This window comes from Poecilia formosa, unplaced genomic scaffold (assembly GCF_000485575.1).
Source record: "Poecilia formosa unplaced genomic scaffold, Poecilia_formosa-5.1.2 Scaffold116, whole genome shotgun sequence".
Lineage (NCBI taxonomy): Eukaryota > Metazoa > Chordata > Actinopteri > Cyprinodontiformes > Poeciliidae > Poecilia > Poecilia formosa.
Window position 1 is genome coordinate 666,459 of NW_006800055.1, and position 15,915 is coordinate 682,373.

At 38.0% G+C, this 15,915-nt stretch overlaps 1 protein-coding gene across 4 annotated transcripts in view; it reads right to left on the minus strand.

Annotated features, from left to right (window-relative positions):
- Positions 1–269: 269 nt before the first annotated feature.
- Positions 270–15,915, minus strand: part of dazap1 (DAZ associated protein 1) — a 33,855-nt gene continuing 18,209 nt past the window's right edge. Inside the window, exons 8-14 of one of the 4 annotated variants that reach the window (XM_016675571.1) lie at positions 14,533–14,680; positions 12,652–12,684; positions 11,241–11,390; positions 8,891–9,055; positions 5,060–5,152; positions 4,578–4,625; positions 270–510 (exon numbers count right to left, since the gene is read on the minus strand). In XM_016675571.1, the coding sequence (XP_016531057.1) occupies positions 338–510; positions 4,578–4,625; positions 5,060–5,152; positions 8,891–9,055; positions 11,241–11,390; positions 12,652–12,684; positions 14,533–14,680 (810 nt within the window). In that variant the 3' untranslated portion in view covers positions 270–337. Of the gene's footprint in view, positions 511–4,577; positions 4,626–5,059; positions 5,153–8,578; positions 8,744–8,890; positions 9,056–11,240; positions 11,391–12,651; positions 12,685–14,532; positions 14,681–15,915 lie in introns of those variants that run through there. The other 3 variants (XM_016675572.1, XR_001663121.1, XM_007560548.2) reach the window with 3 other exon arrangements.

Consider the following 15,915-nt stretch of genomic DNA (forward strand, 5'->3'; position numbering starts at 1 on the left):
GTTTCACCAGACAATCAAAATTATTGCGAAGTAGTTTAGATCTACTATAAAACATGGGTGTAGGGGAAGGTGGGGGATAAAAGTTTCTTTCTGCTCAATATTTCTTAAATTATGCGAGAGAAAAAAAAGAAAGAAAAATATCTTTTAAACTCTTTAAAATTTTCTGGAGTCCCTGTTTTCATAAAAGATTTCTATCTCAAACTGTGTTATTTCAACATTCCTAACAAACAATCCAGTATTGCATTGAGCAAGAACACTTATTTCCCTGACTTTTTTTTTTTTTTTTTTTTTGTGGTTTCTGAACTTTACACCATGCCACACCGCCACAGGGAGGCGGTCAGCGTCGATAGGGGTGGAAGCCCTGTACGTTGTGGTTCTGCCCCCTGCCGAACGCGCTGGCGGCAGGCTGGGGAGCGGCGGCCGGCTGTGCTGTGGGGGCTCCGTACGAAGCGGCCGGCTGGCTGGGGTCTCCAAAGCTGTGGCCGAAGGCTGTCAGGTCCTGACCGTACGCTAAAAACAGAAAGATAATAGTAAGAACCTGGAGGAGGTTTAGCAAAACTCCTTTAAAACTGCTACGTAAAACCAAACAAAGCAAAAAATTTAAGGAAAAATCCACCATTCCCCCTCTTACAGCTATACAATTCCCTTTGTTAATAAAGTATTTTTGAATTTTAATTTTGTTGGAAGAAAATATTTTATAGCTACACCTTGCTTTAAAGGAAAAATTCATACTTTGCGCTGTTTAGTACTTCTTTTGGATAATAACTGCTTCTTAAGCTGCATTCAGTCCAACCGTGATTTGGGCATCAGGGGCGTCTGAGTGAAGCGGATATCCCGCCCTCAAAAATTACAGCCAACAGACTGGTTAGTGCTCCGTTTGTGCCATTAAAATATTCGTTTGTGTTGCTTTGGTTTCTGAGATATTAAAGAAAAATTTTTTTAGGTCAGGCCCCCCATCTTGCTCCAAAACAAACCAAAGTGGGCTACTTTAGTACTTTGTTTGTGCTGCACGTTTGAAGCGTTTCGAGCATTCAACTCACGTCCAATGCGGCAGACGCTGGAACGTTTGACGCCGGACGCGGAGAGTCAACCAATCAGAGAGACTCCACTACGTAACATAATGCCCTGCCGTTGGTTGGCGTTCTGCCGTTGGCGTTCTGCTAGGAGATACAGACACCGATGCTAGTTAGAACGCCGGTCGTCAAACTGGCTCGGTCAGACGAAAATAGCGCTAAAGTGACGCTCGTCAGCGCCCAGCTAGGCTGTGAATCGCAAACTCAACACCTCCGAATTATTTGGTGAATTCAAACACGGCGCAGAGGAGCCCGACGAAGACATTCTTCTGCTTCCAGTAAATAAAGGCCAAGGCGCTCTCTCAATATTTCATCCGCCATTGCTCAAAGTAACCAGTAGAGGGGGGAAAAAGTCAAGAGGCTCCCCCCAATATCACCTGTCGTTTGCGGTGCGTCCAGAGCAAAAAATGTCAGGCGTCTGACTTCAAACTGCACTGTTCCAACTTGAGGCATTCTTGAGCGCAGCGTAGCTCAACACACAAACTCTTACTAAGTATTTTTAGTGTAATTTCTAGTGTGAGTGTCTTAGTATACTTGAAACAAGGCAAAACTAGCCTACAAGTAACTTTTCAGCAAGATATAGAGGCTTGTTTTAAGTACATATTTCCTTAATATTGATGAAAACAAACTTGTTTCATTGGTAGATTATTTCACTTGTGACATTTTCCCCATTTTTAAAACTTATTTGCCAAAAGAAAGTACTTTTTCATCAATATTAAGGAATTGTGTACTTAAAACAAACTCCTATTTCTTGCTGAAAAGTTACTTTTTTAGTTAGTTTGAATTGTACCGAGATATTTTCTCTAGACCAAAATTACTTGGTAAGATTTTGTGTTTTTGCAATGAAGCGCTTAAAAAGTTGTTTATTGGTAATAAATAAGTATTTTTTGGTGTTTGGAAAAATGAGTTGGTTCAAAAACCTCCAGATTAAGTCACATTCAAGGATACTACACCTTTATTTAGCAGTACATTAAGAAATTATGTTATTAGCTGATTGACTAGTTGGGCTATCTGCTCTGGTTGCTCGCCTGCATTGAGCTACTTAACGGACTACAATAAGTAGCTATAAAACTGCCTGTTTTATGACCAGAAATTTTTCCAAAGTAACCAATTTTGTTTCTTGTCATAGAGGGGAAGTGTAAAAGCTCTCTTTCAGCCAGCTGATCAACGGTGCACAGCAACAAGAGGGTAAAGGGGTTGGACACAAACTCCACAAAGGTTTAACTGCCATGCGTTTTGTAGCCTCAGAAATGAGGCTTGATCTGTTATTTTCTGATCATTATGTCAGTTCAACATGCAGATGCTTGTACAGCCTGAGAAGCAAACAAACTGATACATGGTGCTTTAAGGTGGGTCTGGTTTTTCCACACACCACCACTGCTGATCGAGCTTTTCTGATCAGTACATCACAACATGCAAAAGATCATGCGGTTCTAAATTTAAGGTTGTAATTTTAGAGTCTCGTAAGGATCAGTATGATACATATTTTTGGTAAATAAAACCTAATTTATTGAAAAATATACAGTTGCAGATCCGTTAAAAAAAACCCTGACAGATTTCTGCAGTTTTTACTGTTTTGTCACAAATGTTTCTAATGAAAAGCATTTTAAAGAACATGAGGAAAAACAAAAAGCAGTTTTCAAATGACTGTTTCAAAAAAGCTATCCAAACCAACATGGCCATATGAGAACAAGAAACTCCTATAAAATGATGAATCTACTGAATAACCAAATGCTAGTTTCTGTTTTGCAAGTAACACACCTATAATAAAACCTGCCTGACGACATGAAGTAGGTTAAAAGGTCTCAAACAATAACATGCCCTGTTCTAAAGAAATTCAAGAAAAGATGAGGAACAAAGCCACTTTTAGAGGTGACCTATTATGTTTCCTTGAACAGCTTAGGTTACATCTATTGACAATACAAATCATGTTAATTTTTTCACAGATAACGAGAATTTACCCGATTGAGTATTTTAAGCTCCTTTCAGCTGTTTTAAGGTGTCTTGTCACTGCTAGCCACGCCCCAACTCAATGTTTACACTCATTTAGTGTAAAACGGCTGCAAACAGGTGCACAATTATACAACCGTACATCTTTGAAAAGCAGAAGTAGAGCCTCCTGCACAAACAACGGGAATGCAGCAAGTGGTTTCTGGATGGCAAGTCGACAACAAAACACTCGTCTTTTCTAGCACCCATTGTTCAGTGCATACAGCGGTAAAACCAGCTGACCAAATGTGCTGGAGCTCAGCTTCGGTTGCTAGGTTACGAGGTTTGGTTTGACTGAGGTTGCCAGGTCTGGTGGTCAATACTTTTTCACTGGGCACTATATTGTTCTGGATGGCTTTAAATCACCATCTAAAGACAGCATTTTGTATTTATTCAGGTAATCTCTGTCTCATTTCCAAAATGTCTGAAACATTTTTAAAACAAGAAAAAAAAAAAGAAAAAAAAAGGAGATTTCTGTAAGAGGGAAAAACCTTTCAACTTCACTGGAGGTATGACCAGAGGTGATTATGTTTTTAAACAAATTATTCCATCTCTTTGCCTGATTAATTATTCATTTTACCCCCAAAAACGGTTTCTATTTATGTAGAGGAGTAGTGCATAACTTATTTTCATTTTGGGCAAAATCAGAATCAAGAATTTCCTCAAAGGGCCGGATGTTTGTTATAGCAAAATGTGTTGATAAAACAACACACTAATAAGCTGATAAATATTAATAAATATCCTTTTCTGCATTACATCAGTAGTTCTTGAAATGAAATACTGAACATATTTTCACATTGATTTTTTTTGACAATATACACATAAAACTGCTTTAATTTGATTGATAAAATAACATTTAAGCACATTTTTTTTACTTGAAAGAGTCTCTAGGGTCACATAAATGGTTTTGAGTTTGACATGTGATGTAGAGCTGTTAATATTTTTATTTTAAAATAACCTAAACATTTAAAAAAGGTGGATTTTTCCCAAAATTGTCAAAAATTGCATTTTAATGAGATATTTAAGTAGAAAGTTTCACCTAAATTAGAGCAATAAGTTTGTTTTGTTGTTTTTTTTGCTGTTTTGATGTAAAATGTGTGGAGTGTCTTGTATAGTATGCATAACATTTCTAATTGATTTAGGCACTGGATGGCACCATTTCCCTGCAAAAACAGAAGGGAAACACAGGAACTACTAAGAAAGGAAACTCCCGGAGGAGATGGTTCAGACCAAGGCCTGAATGTCAGTTTTGGTTCCCAAATTGGTGGCCAGATTTTCAGAGTTTAGGTATTTTCCTGTCCTGGCAGCATCCAGTTCAAAACAAGAGTGAAGCTATTAAAACATTTCTAAAAAAGATCTAAACAACTTGAGTGGAAAGATGAGGGAGAGAAAAAGAGAGGAAGAAATGCACAAATAGCAGAATACAAGACTTTTTTTTTTTTTTGTTTTTTTTTGGAAGAATGATCCCAACAGGACCATCAGAGAGAGAAGAATCTGTGAGAAACTCAGATTTACTGGTATGCTGGTCTCCTTTCAATCTTCTTTCCTTTCTCACCCCTTTAGCTACAATTAGAGACAGTAGATGGGGGGGAAAAAACGATGGGTGAATGGACTGCTGATGCATAGAGACAACTGAACCATGAACAAAATCTCTGACAATTAGATCATCCTTTTAGAAATCAGCAAAGCAATGCAGACAGTCAACAACAAAAAAGGAGGACATGTTCATCTTGGTATAGTCAAACCACAGCCACTGATTTGAGCTAAACTAGCCAATTCGATGTAAATGTCTTTCAAATCCAGCCAGCTGTCATGTCAACAATAGCCGGGCTTAACTATACAAGAAGGCACGCGGTAATTTGTATGTACATGCAAAAATGTACATGCAAAATACAACACACACAAAGCCAAACAATCAAGCTGCAGCTCTGTAAGAACTAAAGTAGTGAAGAAAATAAATGCTTCTTTTTGTTGGAAAAGACGATGCTGGCACCTACCTGCACTATATCCTCCCTGCTCATCCTGACCATAACTGTGAGAAGGACGCGTTGGTCCGTAGGCAGAGGGGTCCTGAGGGTAGTTACCCAGGCCTATCAGGGAGATGAGGAGACCAGGTTGACTGAACCCAGATTGTGCTGGCTGACTACCTTATTATAGTTCCCTCACTGACTGTGTACATCTATGCTCACTCACTGGCTCCGCGTTTTACTCTGCTCTACCTTTCTGCATCGTCCGCTGGTTAAGAAGGACTGAAAATCATGCCAAAACTAAGTGCTCGGGGTCGCTATCTAAATAAATATCTTACGTTAAAGATAAATGTTTAAGGTTTTGCTGTGAATAGCCAGTGGGAAATTATCTTTGTGTGGTTTCATTTCAAATTTATCTGTTTTAGCCATTTGAAAAAACTGCAGTTTACAATGCAAATGCTTGTCATGACGTATTTCTACCACTTGGGGGCAGGCTAACGTACATTCAACAAGACTTTGAGCTTCTTTTTGCCTGTTTGTGCAGCTTTTTACCCTTCCACACTTACAGAAAACATCAATTATAATAAACCAGGCTGTAATTTAGATAAAAAATATCAAACTGTTCACTGCAGCTGTAAAATGTGTTCTTGATAAAGCAACTTTCTTCATAAACAAGATTGTTCATTTGGCTTGAAATGACACGCATAGAAATCTTTCTGTGATTTTCTCTACAGATTAATCTAAACACCTTAAATAATTAATGTTTGTAGCTAAAATTAGATTTAACAAATTACCTGCATTTCAGTATATTTGAACCTAAATTAAACATTAATTTATCTCAGTAATTTAATTTAAAATGAAATATTATATCGATTTTACATGCAGAGTGAGGCATTTCCTGTTTTTAACAAAATTTCTTAGGATTATGGCTCAAAGCAAATGAAAACTTAAACTTCAGTTTCTCAGAAAATGTGATAATTATTGCCAAAACAATCATGGGCTGTTCCTGTGACTAACAGACAGTCCTTGACTCTCTCCACAAAGAAGTTAAGGTGCAAATGGTTGTTGCTAAGAAGGCTCACCATTTACAGAATGCTTGAAATGCTTGAAAGCATGTCAATTGAAAGTTGAGTGGAAGGAAAAAATGTGATAAAATGTCAACACTCAACAGAGGTAACTGCAGGCTTGAGAAGATTGTGAACGAAAACCCATTCAATAGTTCGTGTGAGATTCAAACCCTTGAATCAAATCAACTTACAAGATACTAGGAATATTTATTTCTTTGTGTTAAAGGGGCGACATTATCTACTTTTCAGGCACGTAGTGCCATCTGAAAGCAGTTATAAAAAAGTTGTACATCAATCAAACATGAAGGAATTTGACTTTGCAATTTAATGCCTTGAAATTGGGCCTCTGTCTCTTTAAGAAGCTCCTACTCTTTCTCCGCCTCCAGGAAGTCATCACAACGTTCCTCCATTTCTGCGCTGAGAAGTAGCTTTTATAAAATATTATTAATTTTAAAAATAACACTGAGTTCAACTTTAGATTTTTAAATGTCTAAACTTATCAATTATATTCTAATTTATTAACATTGTGAGAAAAATATCCAAGAATTAGTCAAAATTGACTATTTGGGATCTCTGTAGAGATTAATTTAGATTTGATCTTAATCCCTATTACCCTATTAATTAAAAAAAAGGTAAGATGTGGTAATGGGTGAGCATTTGGCCAATATTAACTTGACCAAAAACAAGGGAAAAGTATCTGGTCTGTTGCCAAACAGACCAGATACTGGTCTGTTCTTTCATAAACAGTTAACATGAATGTTTAGTGAGTAAATGTGTGTAAAATTGGAAAAAACACTAAAAATAAAATGAAGAACTCATTCAAGGAGGTTTTAAACTCTTATTTAGGGATTTCGTTGCTGAAAATATTTAACACGCATCCCCACTGGCTTAATCCTGACTAAGCCTTCATCACTTCTCCTGAGCCAAACACAAACTAAACAAAACCCTTACAAATAAATAATGTTAGCTCCACTGCTAGCTACTCTTTTCTACAAACGGTTAAGGACTTAACATCAACAGCACCACATCACACAAAAAGTCTAGTAGTTTCTACCGGGTCTGCAAACATTTGAAGCAAAAAAGGTGAATGGGACGCCCAGCACAAGCAGGAAACACTGAACAAGATGGACACCTGCCATGACTGACAGCGGTCACATGACTGCTCCAAACATGAACTCAGCAGATTCAAGCAGCTGAAAGCCAAGAGTGAAAACAGACAGAAAACCGAAGCTTCTTCTACATTAACGTCTTTTATCCGGCTGCGTTTATGTCACTATGGTTGTTTTCACTGCATTTCCGTTTATTTTAAAGCTGAATAAATGTTGGCTTTTCAGGTAACTACAGCTACTGCATTGTCGTCTTTAAAAAAGAAAATAATCAAGAAGTAGGGATTTTAATTCCCTATATATCTGCATAAATGCTTACTGTAATGTAAGCAGTTTACTACTTTATAAAAGATTAATGTAACTTTCCATCCCACAACTCTACACGTCTAGCAAAATTTTTTATTTTTATAGATACACCAATTGACCAGAAATTAGATCCTTGTTCATTAGAAGCATCAAAACTAAAATTTCCCACAGTTTTCAGTCTATAAATGCATCACAATATGTGCTTTGAAGCTCTTTTTAAGCTTTTGAAATGTTATTTGCTTTGATAAATGCATAAATGAGGAGAACCTTGCAATTTTGGTTCAAAACTAGTACCTCTAATCCAAAAATCTGCAACTTTTTAATTTCAGGCCAGTAAAATAAAACTTGGTTAGAGCTGCAAATGTCACGACTTTTTAAAAAAAGATAACTTGCAATTTTAGAAATTTGTTGTCATTTTTAAAGAGCTACCATTTTACTTCTATTTTTAAGGTTTGAAATAAAGGTAAACACACAATTTAGCAAATTTTTTTCTGTGGGATAGAAAATTATAAGAAAATCAAAAAGCACAGATTACACAGATTTAGCTTTACCCGATACAAATTCTGCAAAAAATAAAACATAAGAAAATTAAGTGTACGTTAATGCTATGTTGCTAATTTATTGCATTTTAGGCAATATAACGTTTATTTTCTCATTTAAACAGAACAGAATAGTTATTTGCATGTTTAATACATTTCCAATGTTGCATAAAAAGGCATAAATGGCTAAATAAAAAATCTCTAGAAGGTGCCAAATTTTTTATCTGATTAAATCATCAAAATAATCGATTACCAGAATAATAGTTCCAGCCCTATACTTTGCTAAGAAAGCGAAATTAATCAGAAATTTTATTAAAAAAAGGTGACATTGTCATGCAAGTGCCCTTCTAAAACAACCATGCCAAGATTAGGGTTAGAGAGGGAGAAGGTGGAAGAGTTAATATAAAAAGTGGTAGAATTGGGATCAAATCACAAATCCAGCACACAGAGCATGAAGAAGCCCTTAAAAAAATAAAAAACAAAACACATTGCAAGGCAGGATGATCTAATTCAAACCCAACTAAGACCTACCAATCTTTAAAAACCAAAGCACTGCCCAGCTGTGACAGAAATTATTGCCGAGGACTTCTGGAAAACGTCAGCAGCGTCTCCACAGCAGAGCCAGAGGTGTTCATGTACGCAGAAAGCATGTATGGATGTCCAAGCTAAATGGGACCAAAGAGCAAGCTCCTGCTGCTGTAATGAACTCAGATGTTGCACCAGGTTGGAGTGTATTTGGGAAGATGTGCAGGACTCAAAGGAATGATTAAAAACACAACAATAAATCAAAAAGGTACAGAAAACGTGCAGGACACTCCCTTCCTTCCTTCAGGCTTTTCTTACCATACTGGCTGTAAGGAAAATCAGGCTGCCCTGTGGGAGCCTTGCTCAAGTCCTGAGTTGGCGTGGTTGCGGGGGCAAAGCCCAGCGTTGCCGTTCCCGGTGTGGTGGGAGGAGGAGGAACCTGCGGAGCGTACTGGTCTGCCTGGGGTGTGCCGAAACTGTAACCTGTAGGAGAAGATCAGACAACCGCAGTGAGCCGCCTACAGAGAGCCGTTTGTTTCAATGTAAACAAACATCTCCAGTTAAATAAACCTGGAAGGAAACAAATAATAGACCATTTTATTCTGAAGTTTTATCTTCTCAAAATTGTTCTCACAATTTTGAGAAGATGTATCCCAGGATACGTCCAAAGAGAATTCACACATCAATACGTTTTAAATAATTAATTCTCTGGTTTGTTGGAGTTATTTTAAAGATTAGTTGAACATCATTTACAAAACATTAACATAACTACCGTCAAAAACACGTGCCAACATGAGCTGGGTTCGTAAACTTTTCCCAACTCCCAGGTAAGTTTTTCAAAACTTTTCTAGCACCAGATTTTAGAGATAAAAAACAATAAAATATACTAAAAAAGAGAAAAAAAGAGTTTCTATTCACTATTAGGTACAATTTATTACTGAAATGTCTCACACTCTGTACACCTGACTGGACTGAGAATTACTAATACATAAAAAAAAAACCTCTCCAATTTCAATACCATTAAAGTAAAAAATATAAGCCAATATTTATTTCATTTACAAAAATCAAAAAGTCACTATTAAAAATAACACAAACAATCCAAATAAATAGTATTGAGGTAAATAATGTTCCTGCTCAGAGTAAATGCTTCAACACAATATAAAAAGGAAATTAGAAACAAATATCCCAAAAAAATACTGTTTTCTGACATTTAGCAAGTAGAAATAATTTTTGTGATTATTATTGAAGTAAAACAATAAAAGTTTGGTCTGATTTAACTTCAAACTGTGAAAAAAGTGCCTTTTTATTAGGTGTATGAAAGTATCTGGTTTCAACTTTAAAAATAATTTTCAAAATTTAGGCTTTTAGTAATACGTTAGATAATTGCACTTTATTACAAAACTGATTGCTTGATTATCAAGCACCTTGAAAACCTTGAGAGCACTGAAATTCAAGCTTTTCAAGGATTTCCAGCACAGGTACGAACCCTGTGCGAGTCAGTAATCCTTTATGGTTATTCCAGCTGCATTTAATTCATTTCTGAGTCTGCAAGTCATGCTGTCCTCTGATAAGACGAAGGTTACTCCCTTACAGCAGCTTAACACACACCCTCCTTCACTCTCATGGTTTAACAAGTAATAAAACGTTCTGGTCCAAAATTATTCAAATATGACTTTAAATCTACAAAAACACAATAAAAAGTAAGGCTATAAAATTTTATATACAAAGTTGAAACCAAAGTGGGAAAGTTTTATTGAGAAAAACTAAATGCATCCCGTAAGTCAACAGTTTATAGAGCAACATTTAGCAGAAAAATACTTAGTGAATTTCTGTGTGACTTTATCAGCCTCACACATCGTGAAGGAGTTTTGACTCAGATTATATGCAGTCAGGACATAAAAACAGTTTTAACAAATATGTTAAATAAATTACTTATGTTTTTTGTATATTTGTTAAAAGTGTTGCCATGTTGTAACAGTTAATATGTGAAAAGATCGATCTCCTCCACCTCCTTCCTGACTACGGAGAATTAATCAATCGCCTTCTGAAGAAATACACCACTGACCAAAATCAGCCAATCAGAGCTAGGAGGGTCTTAACGCTGTAAATCAACCTCATGTACTCGCTGCTCTACGTGGTAATGGTGAGAAACAACTTAAAGTCATAGGAATACTGTTTATCCACCGTCATCGGTGGCCATGTTACGTAGTCTGAGCATTCATAACAGGCTATGTTAGCTGCAGCGTAGCAGAGCGAAAAGGAGAGATGAGCAGCGCCACACGGAGGGTGATTGACAGCGCTAAGACCCTCCTCCTGGCTCTGACTGGTTGTTTCTAGAGAAGAGCTCGATTTTTCACAGGTTGTCTGAAACTATCAGTTTCAACAAATATGTATAGACATTTTTATAAAAGTTGCAGCTTTAAGGTTAGACTTGGTAAGTGACTTAGTAGCTCAGATAACTTTATTATGTGCTCACTAGATTAAACGCTACAACTGAAAGAGGGTAAACTGTATTTGATTTATTTAAAATGACACATCCAATCCATCTGCTGGCTTATCTTCTCCAGAAAAACGACTCCGACCACATCAGTTTATACAAAATTCCTGCATAAAATCCCCTTGAAATGATGCTATCAGAGTAAGTAATCTTTGTGAATGAAGGACTGACCGAACTGAGGTGCTGTGCTGTAGCCCTGCTGAGGGTAGCCCTGAGGTGCTGCGAAGCTGCCGGCCGGCGTGGTGACCAGGAATGCGTTAAAGGGTGACGGAGGTTGCGTGGGGGTTCCCCGGCCCGCTGAAAGCGAAGGTACATACCCACCTGCTCAAACAAAGAAAGCATCCATCAATTACTCAATGGAGAAACTTTTTTTAATCACGAATTGACTTGTTTTCATTTATTGACTCGACAGTAACTATAACACATTGACTGGTTACCAGTATCATAGCACACAGCGGTCATCATTTTTCAGCTTTTCATGTTTCCATCTTTTTCTCATCAAAAAGTGACTGAAGTTTTCACTGGCTGCATGGTGGACAGGGTTCTACTACGCTGTCCCTCCCCCACATGTTGCTGCACACTGAAATTCAGCTGGATGACGGAAGCTTACAACATGTTTCCCTACTTTAAAGCGAAGAAAAGATGTTTTGAAAATAACTTGGATTAGGAAAAATAGTCAGTCATGACTGGAGAAGGGTTAAATTAATTTTTTTTTTTTTAAGAAAATAAACATTTTGTTACCTAAAATGCAATAACGTACTATTTCTTTTAGCGTATACTTGATCATTTGTAGCAAAAGACACATCTGCAGCTAAAAAAATACTTCTAGGCTTTTGATCTTTTAATTATTTTTTCAAGTAATCAATTCATATTTTGATAGCAAAAGGTGGTCAAGAGATTTTTTTCCCCCAGAATTTGATCCAGGCGAAGCAAAAAACTGCCACTAGAGTAGTAAAACATTTACAGGCAAAGAAGGGTTTGGTTTTTCTTTTTTACATATGTATATATCTTAAATGCAAAATAAATATATTTGTGTTTAGTTCTGACTCAGTCCTGCTCCGAGGACGCCATTTTTCAGCCGATTTACTACAGTTAGCAATTAGTTAAACTAGTTTTAATCACAATTAATTCATTTCAGTTTATTGTAAAGCCCATAATATCATTACTGAAGGTTACCATACAACAGCTTTTATTTGTGTTTTAATAACTTAAGCTACAGCAGCATCTGAAAGCTGAGTTTTCTGACAGGTTGACACTCCAGCGACCCCCGCAGGTTGACCTGCAGGCTGGCATGAAGTCAAGCCTGACCAACAGCAGAGTGACGCCGGAAACATTCAACCCCGCCATCTGGCTCAAGTAGTAAATTATCAGCAGCTTCAGCCATTATGAATCAGTGATAACATGCAGTGCTAGACTGTCAGCAGCACGCTGGCCACAGTGCTTCAGCCCCGTTTCTGCCACGTGAGCGTTTCCAGATATGCACGTGATCACACAGCCACGCCACATCTATCAGCAATCTCACAGCCAGCCAGCATGCAGAAAACTTAAGGAAGGGTCCGTCAGTAGAGGAGCTGGTACCCACCTATAGGCTGGCCGGCAGCGGACACCCACACTCCTTCAAGAAGAGAAAACAGCCACAGTTTAAAACCAACCCAGAAAAGGTAAAATATTACAGTTTAAACAAGGACTAATTTACATAAACTAGGTTCATGTTTAAAGGTGACCTGTTATGCTTTCTGCATGGTAAACTTGTCTTTTCCAGCAGTCATTATACAGCGAATACAGTGGTAAAACTAGCTGAGCAAACGTGCTGGAACTCTGCTTGGGTTGCCAGGTAACAGGCAGAGCTCCGCTGATGTTGCTAGGTAACGGCACAGTGCCCATTTATTGTGACTTATCGAGAGGTTTCTGAAATGGCTCACTTTCCAAAGACCAAAATACTTTAACTTAAAGCCAAAAAGCACGTAGGTACATATTTTTAAGCTTAGGTAGTTTTTAGAAGCAATTGAGACCCAAGTGGAAGAACAAAAACATGCAAAATGTGAATTATGCTTAACAGGTTACCTTTAAAGTTCAAGGCAATGAGAGCAAGGACTAATCTACATAAACTGGATTAATGTTTAAAGGTGACCTGTTGTGCTTTCTGGATGGTAAACTTGTCTTTTCCAGCAGTCATTGTACAGCGAATACAGTGGTAAAACTAGCTGAGCAAACGTGCTGGAACTCTGCTGCTTGGGTTGCCAGGTAACAGGCAGAGCTCCGCTGATGTTGCTAGGTAACGGCGCAGTGCCCATTTATTGTGACTTATCAAGAGGTTTCTGAAATGGCACGCTTTCCAGAGACCAAAATACTTTAACTTAAAGCCAAAAAGCACATAGGTACGTATTTTTAAGTTCTTAGGTCGTTTTTAGAAGCAATTGAGACCCAAGTGGAAGTACACAAACATGCAAAATGTGAATTTTTGCATAACAGGTTACCTTTAAAGTTCAAGGCAATGAGAGCAAGGACTAATCTACATAAACTGGATTAATGTTTAAAGGTGACCTATTATGCTTCTTTGAACTGCTTAGAATAGGTCTGTGTGTGATAAAAAAAACATGTTTTTTTTTTTTTTTTTTTCACATTATTCTTCTTTGATGATTTTTTTTTCTTCTCCTTATTTTTTTGTTCTTTTTTTATGATTTGTTTTTTGGGTCTTGTCGCTTTTTTTCTTCTGAAGTTGTTGCTGGTGGCGCCCCCCCCCTCTCCATTTTTACATTTGTTTGTGTGTCTGCCTGCAAATCAATCAGTCAAGTTTATTTGTGAAGCACATTTCAGCAAGGCAGGTGAAAGTGCTTTACATAAAGAAAATTATAAAGAAAACACCATACAGTCCACAGTTGAACAAACTTTACATTTTGATGAGTGCCATCACTAAAAATCATACAGATGTGTAATTATACAACTGAATCTATGAATTGCAGAAGTGGAACCTCCTGCACAACTAACAAGAATGCAGCAATTTCAGATGGCAAGTCTACAATAAAACTACTGTCTTTTCCTGCAGCCAATCAAACGTGCTGGAACTCTGCTTGGGTTGCTAGGTAATGGGGAGAGTTCTGCTGATGTTGCTAGGTAACAGGCAGAGTTCCACTGATGTTGCTAGTTAACGACGCATTGCCCATTAATTATGACTTATTGGGAGGTTTTTGAAACGGCTCACTTTCCAAAGACCAAACTACTTTAGCTTACAACCAAATAACATCTGGGTGTTTTTGTTTCTAAGCGGTTGGGCCGTTTTTAGAAGCAGCCGAGAAGTACAAATATGTGCAAAATGTGAATTTTGCCTAACAGGTCCCCTTTAAAGTTCAAGGTAACAAGAACAAGTGCTAATCTACATAAACTGGGTTAATATTTACCCAGAACATGTTCCATATCTACACAGGTAGTTGCTCGTTTCACTCTGGGACTCGGTCCCACTCACCCTGTGGGCCGTAAGCCTGTTGCCAGCCTGGGGCCGGCTGTGCTGTCCAACCATTAGCTGCAGTCAAAATCCCCCTGGGAGCCCACTGGCCAGGACCAAGCTGGCCAGGAGCTTTGTTGTCACGAGGTTCTGCCTTCTTTACTTCCACCTGGATGAAGGACAAGAAGGGCACATTTGGCAACACCTGTAAACGGGTCAAATAAATCCTTCACCTGCCCTATCTGTGATGCTTACGCTTAACGTTTTGGGCCAGTTTAAAATCTTTCACTTTATGTTTATTGGATTAATGTGGGGGAGCTACTTAGATTAAATTTAAAGTGTAGCCACAAGAGCTGCACGGCTATGTGTCTCAGGTACTTGTTACACAATTAAGTCATTCAATGATTGTACTTTTAAAACATTTTGTCTCCAGATCTTAAAATGTACCCGAGAAACATAGATTTATGTATTTATTTGTTATCAATTGCCCTATGTAAGATCAATACATTCTAATGTAATGTCATGACTTACCTTTCTTCAGCTAATGCTTAAAAAAGGATCTAATTTATCAAATTTATTTGGAGTAAGTTTTGGAGGGTTAATGGATGTAAAGAGAAAGTTGTGTCTTGGTTCTAACAGGATAAACAGTAAACATGCAGATTGTACAAATGAACAGTTTTTTTTTTGTTTTTTTTAAGTCAACATAAAACAGAATCTTCATACTGTGTCAAAAAAGAGAGTAATTGATCCCAATTGAAAAATTAGCTCCGGTTATGTGTTGTTCCACTAACTACGCTAGCAGCTAACCAGAGCAAAGAAGCAGGTTGAGACCAAGCGGAGCCAACCAGAAATAGACTGAAGGGTTGACTTATTGGGGTCACCTTGCAGGAGGAAAACGAATAGCAAATTCCTCCCCGCTTTAAGGTGTTACCACCTTCCCCAGCTTCCCGTCTTCTTTCTCTGTTGACCTAATTACATGCACATGTTTCCAGCAGTGGCCCTCGCCGCCGCCGGCTGCTACCTGAGCATTTTCTCCCCATGGGCGCCGCAGCTACAAGTGATGGATACCATGACTTCTGCGTGGTCCCCAACAGCAGAACTGGGATTTCTTCCACAGTTTGATGTGCTCCAGTTTCTAATTTTGTAACTTATATCTCCCAGGCTCCCTCTAGTCCCGGCGTAAAGTCAAGTCAAGAACAATGGATTAAGTCGAGCCGCGATTCCTGTAGGAAACGAGGGCAAAGTCGAGGCGAGCGGGTACCAAAGGTACGCGCACAGGTTGGGCTGAATCATTAACCGACTAAACGGGTTTCAACTCATCTTTGTAATGTAATAATCAGCAAAGCTTAATGTCTTATTACTTGGCAATAAAAAGCCTGTTCAGGTTTTTACTCGTCTTCCTGG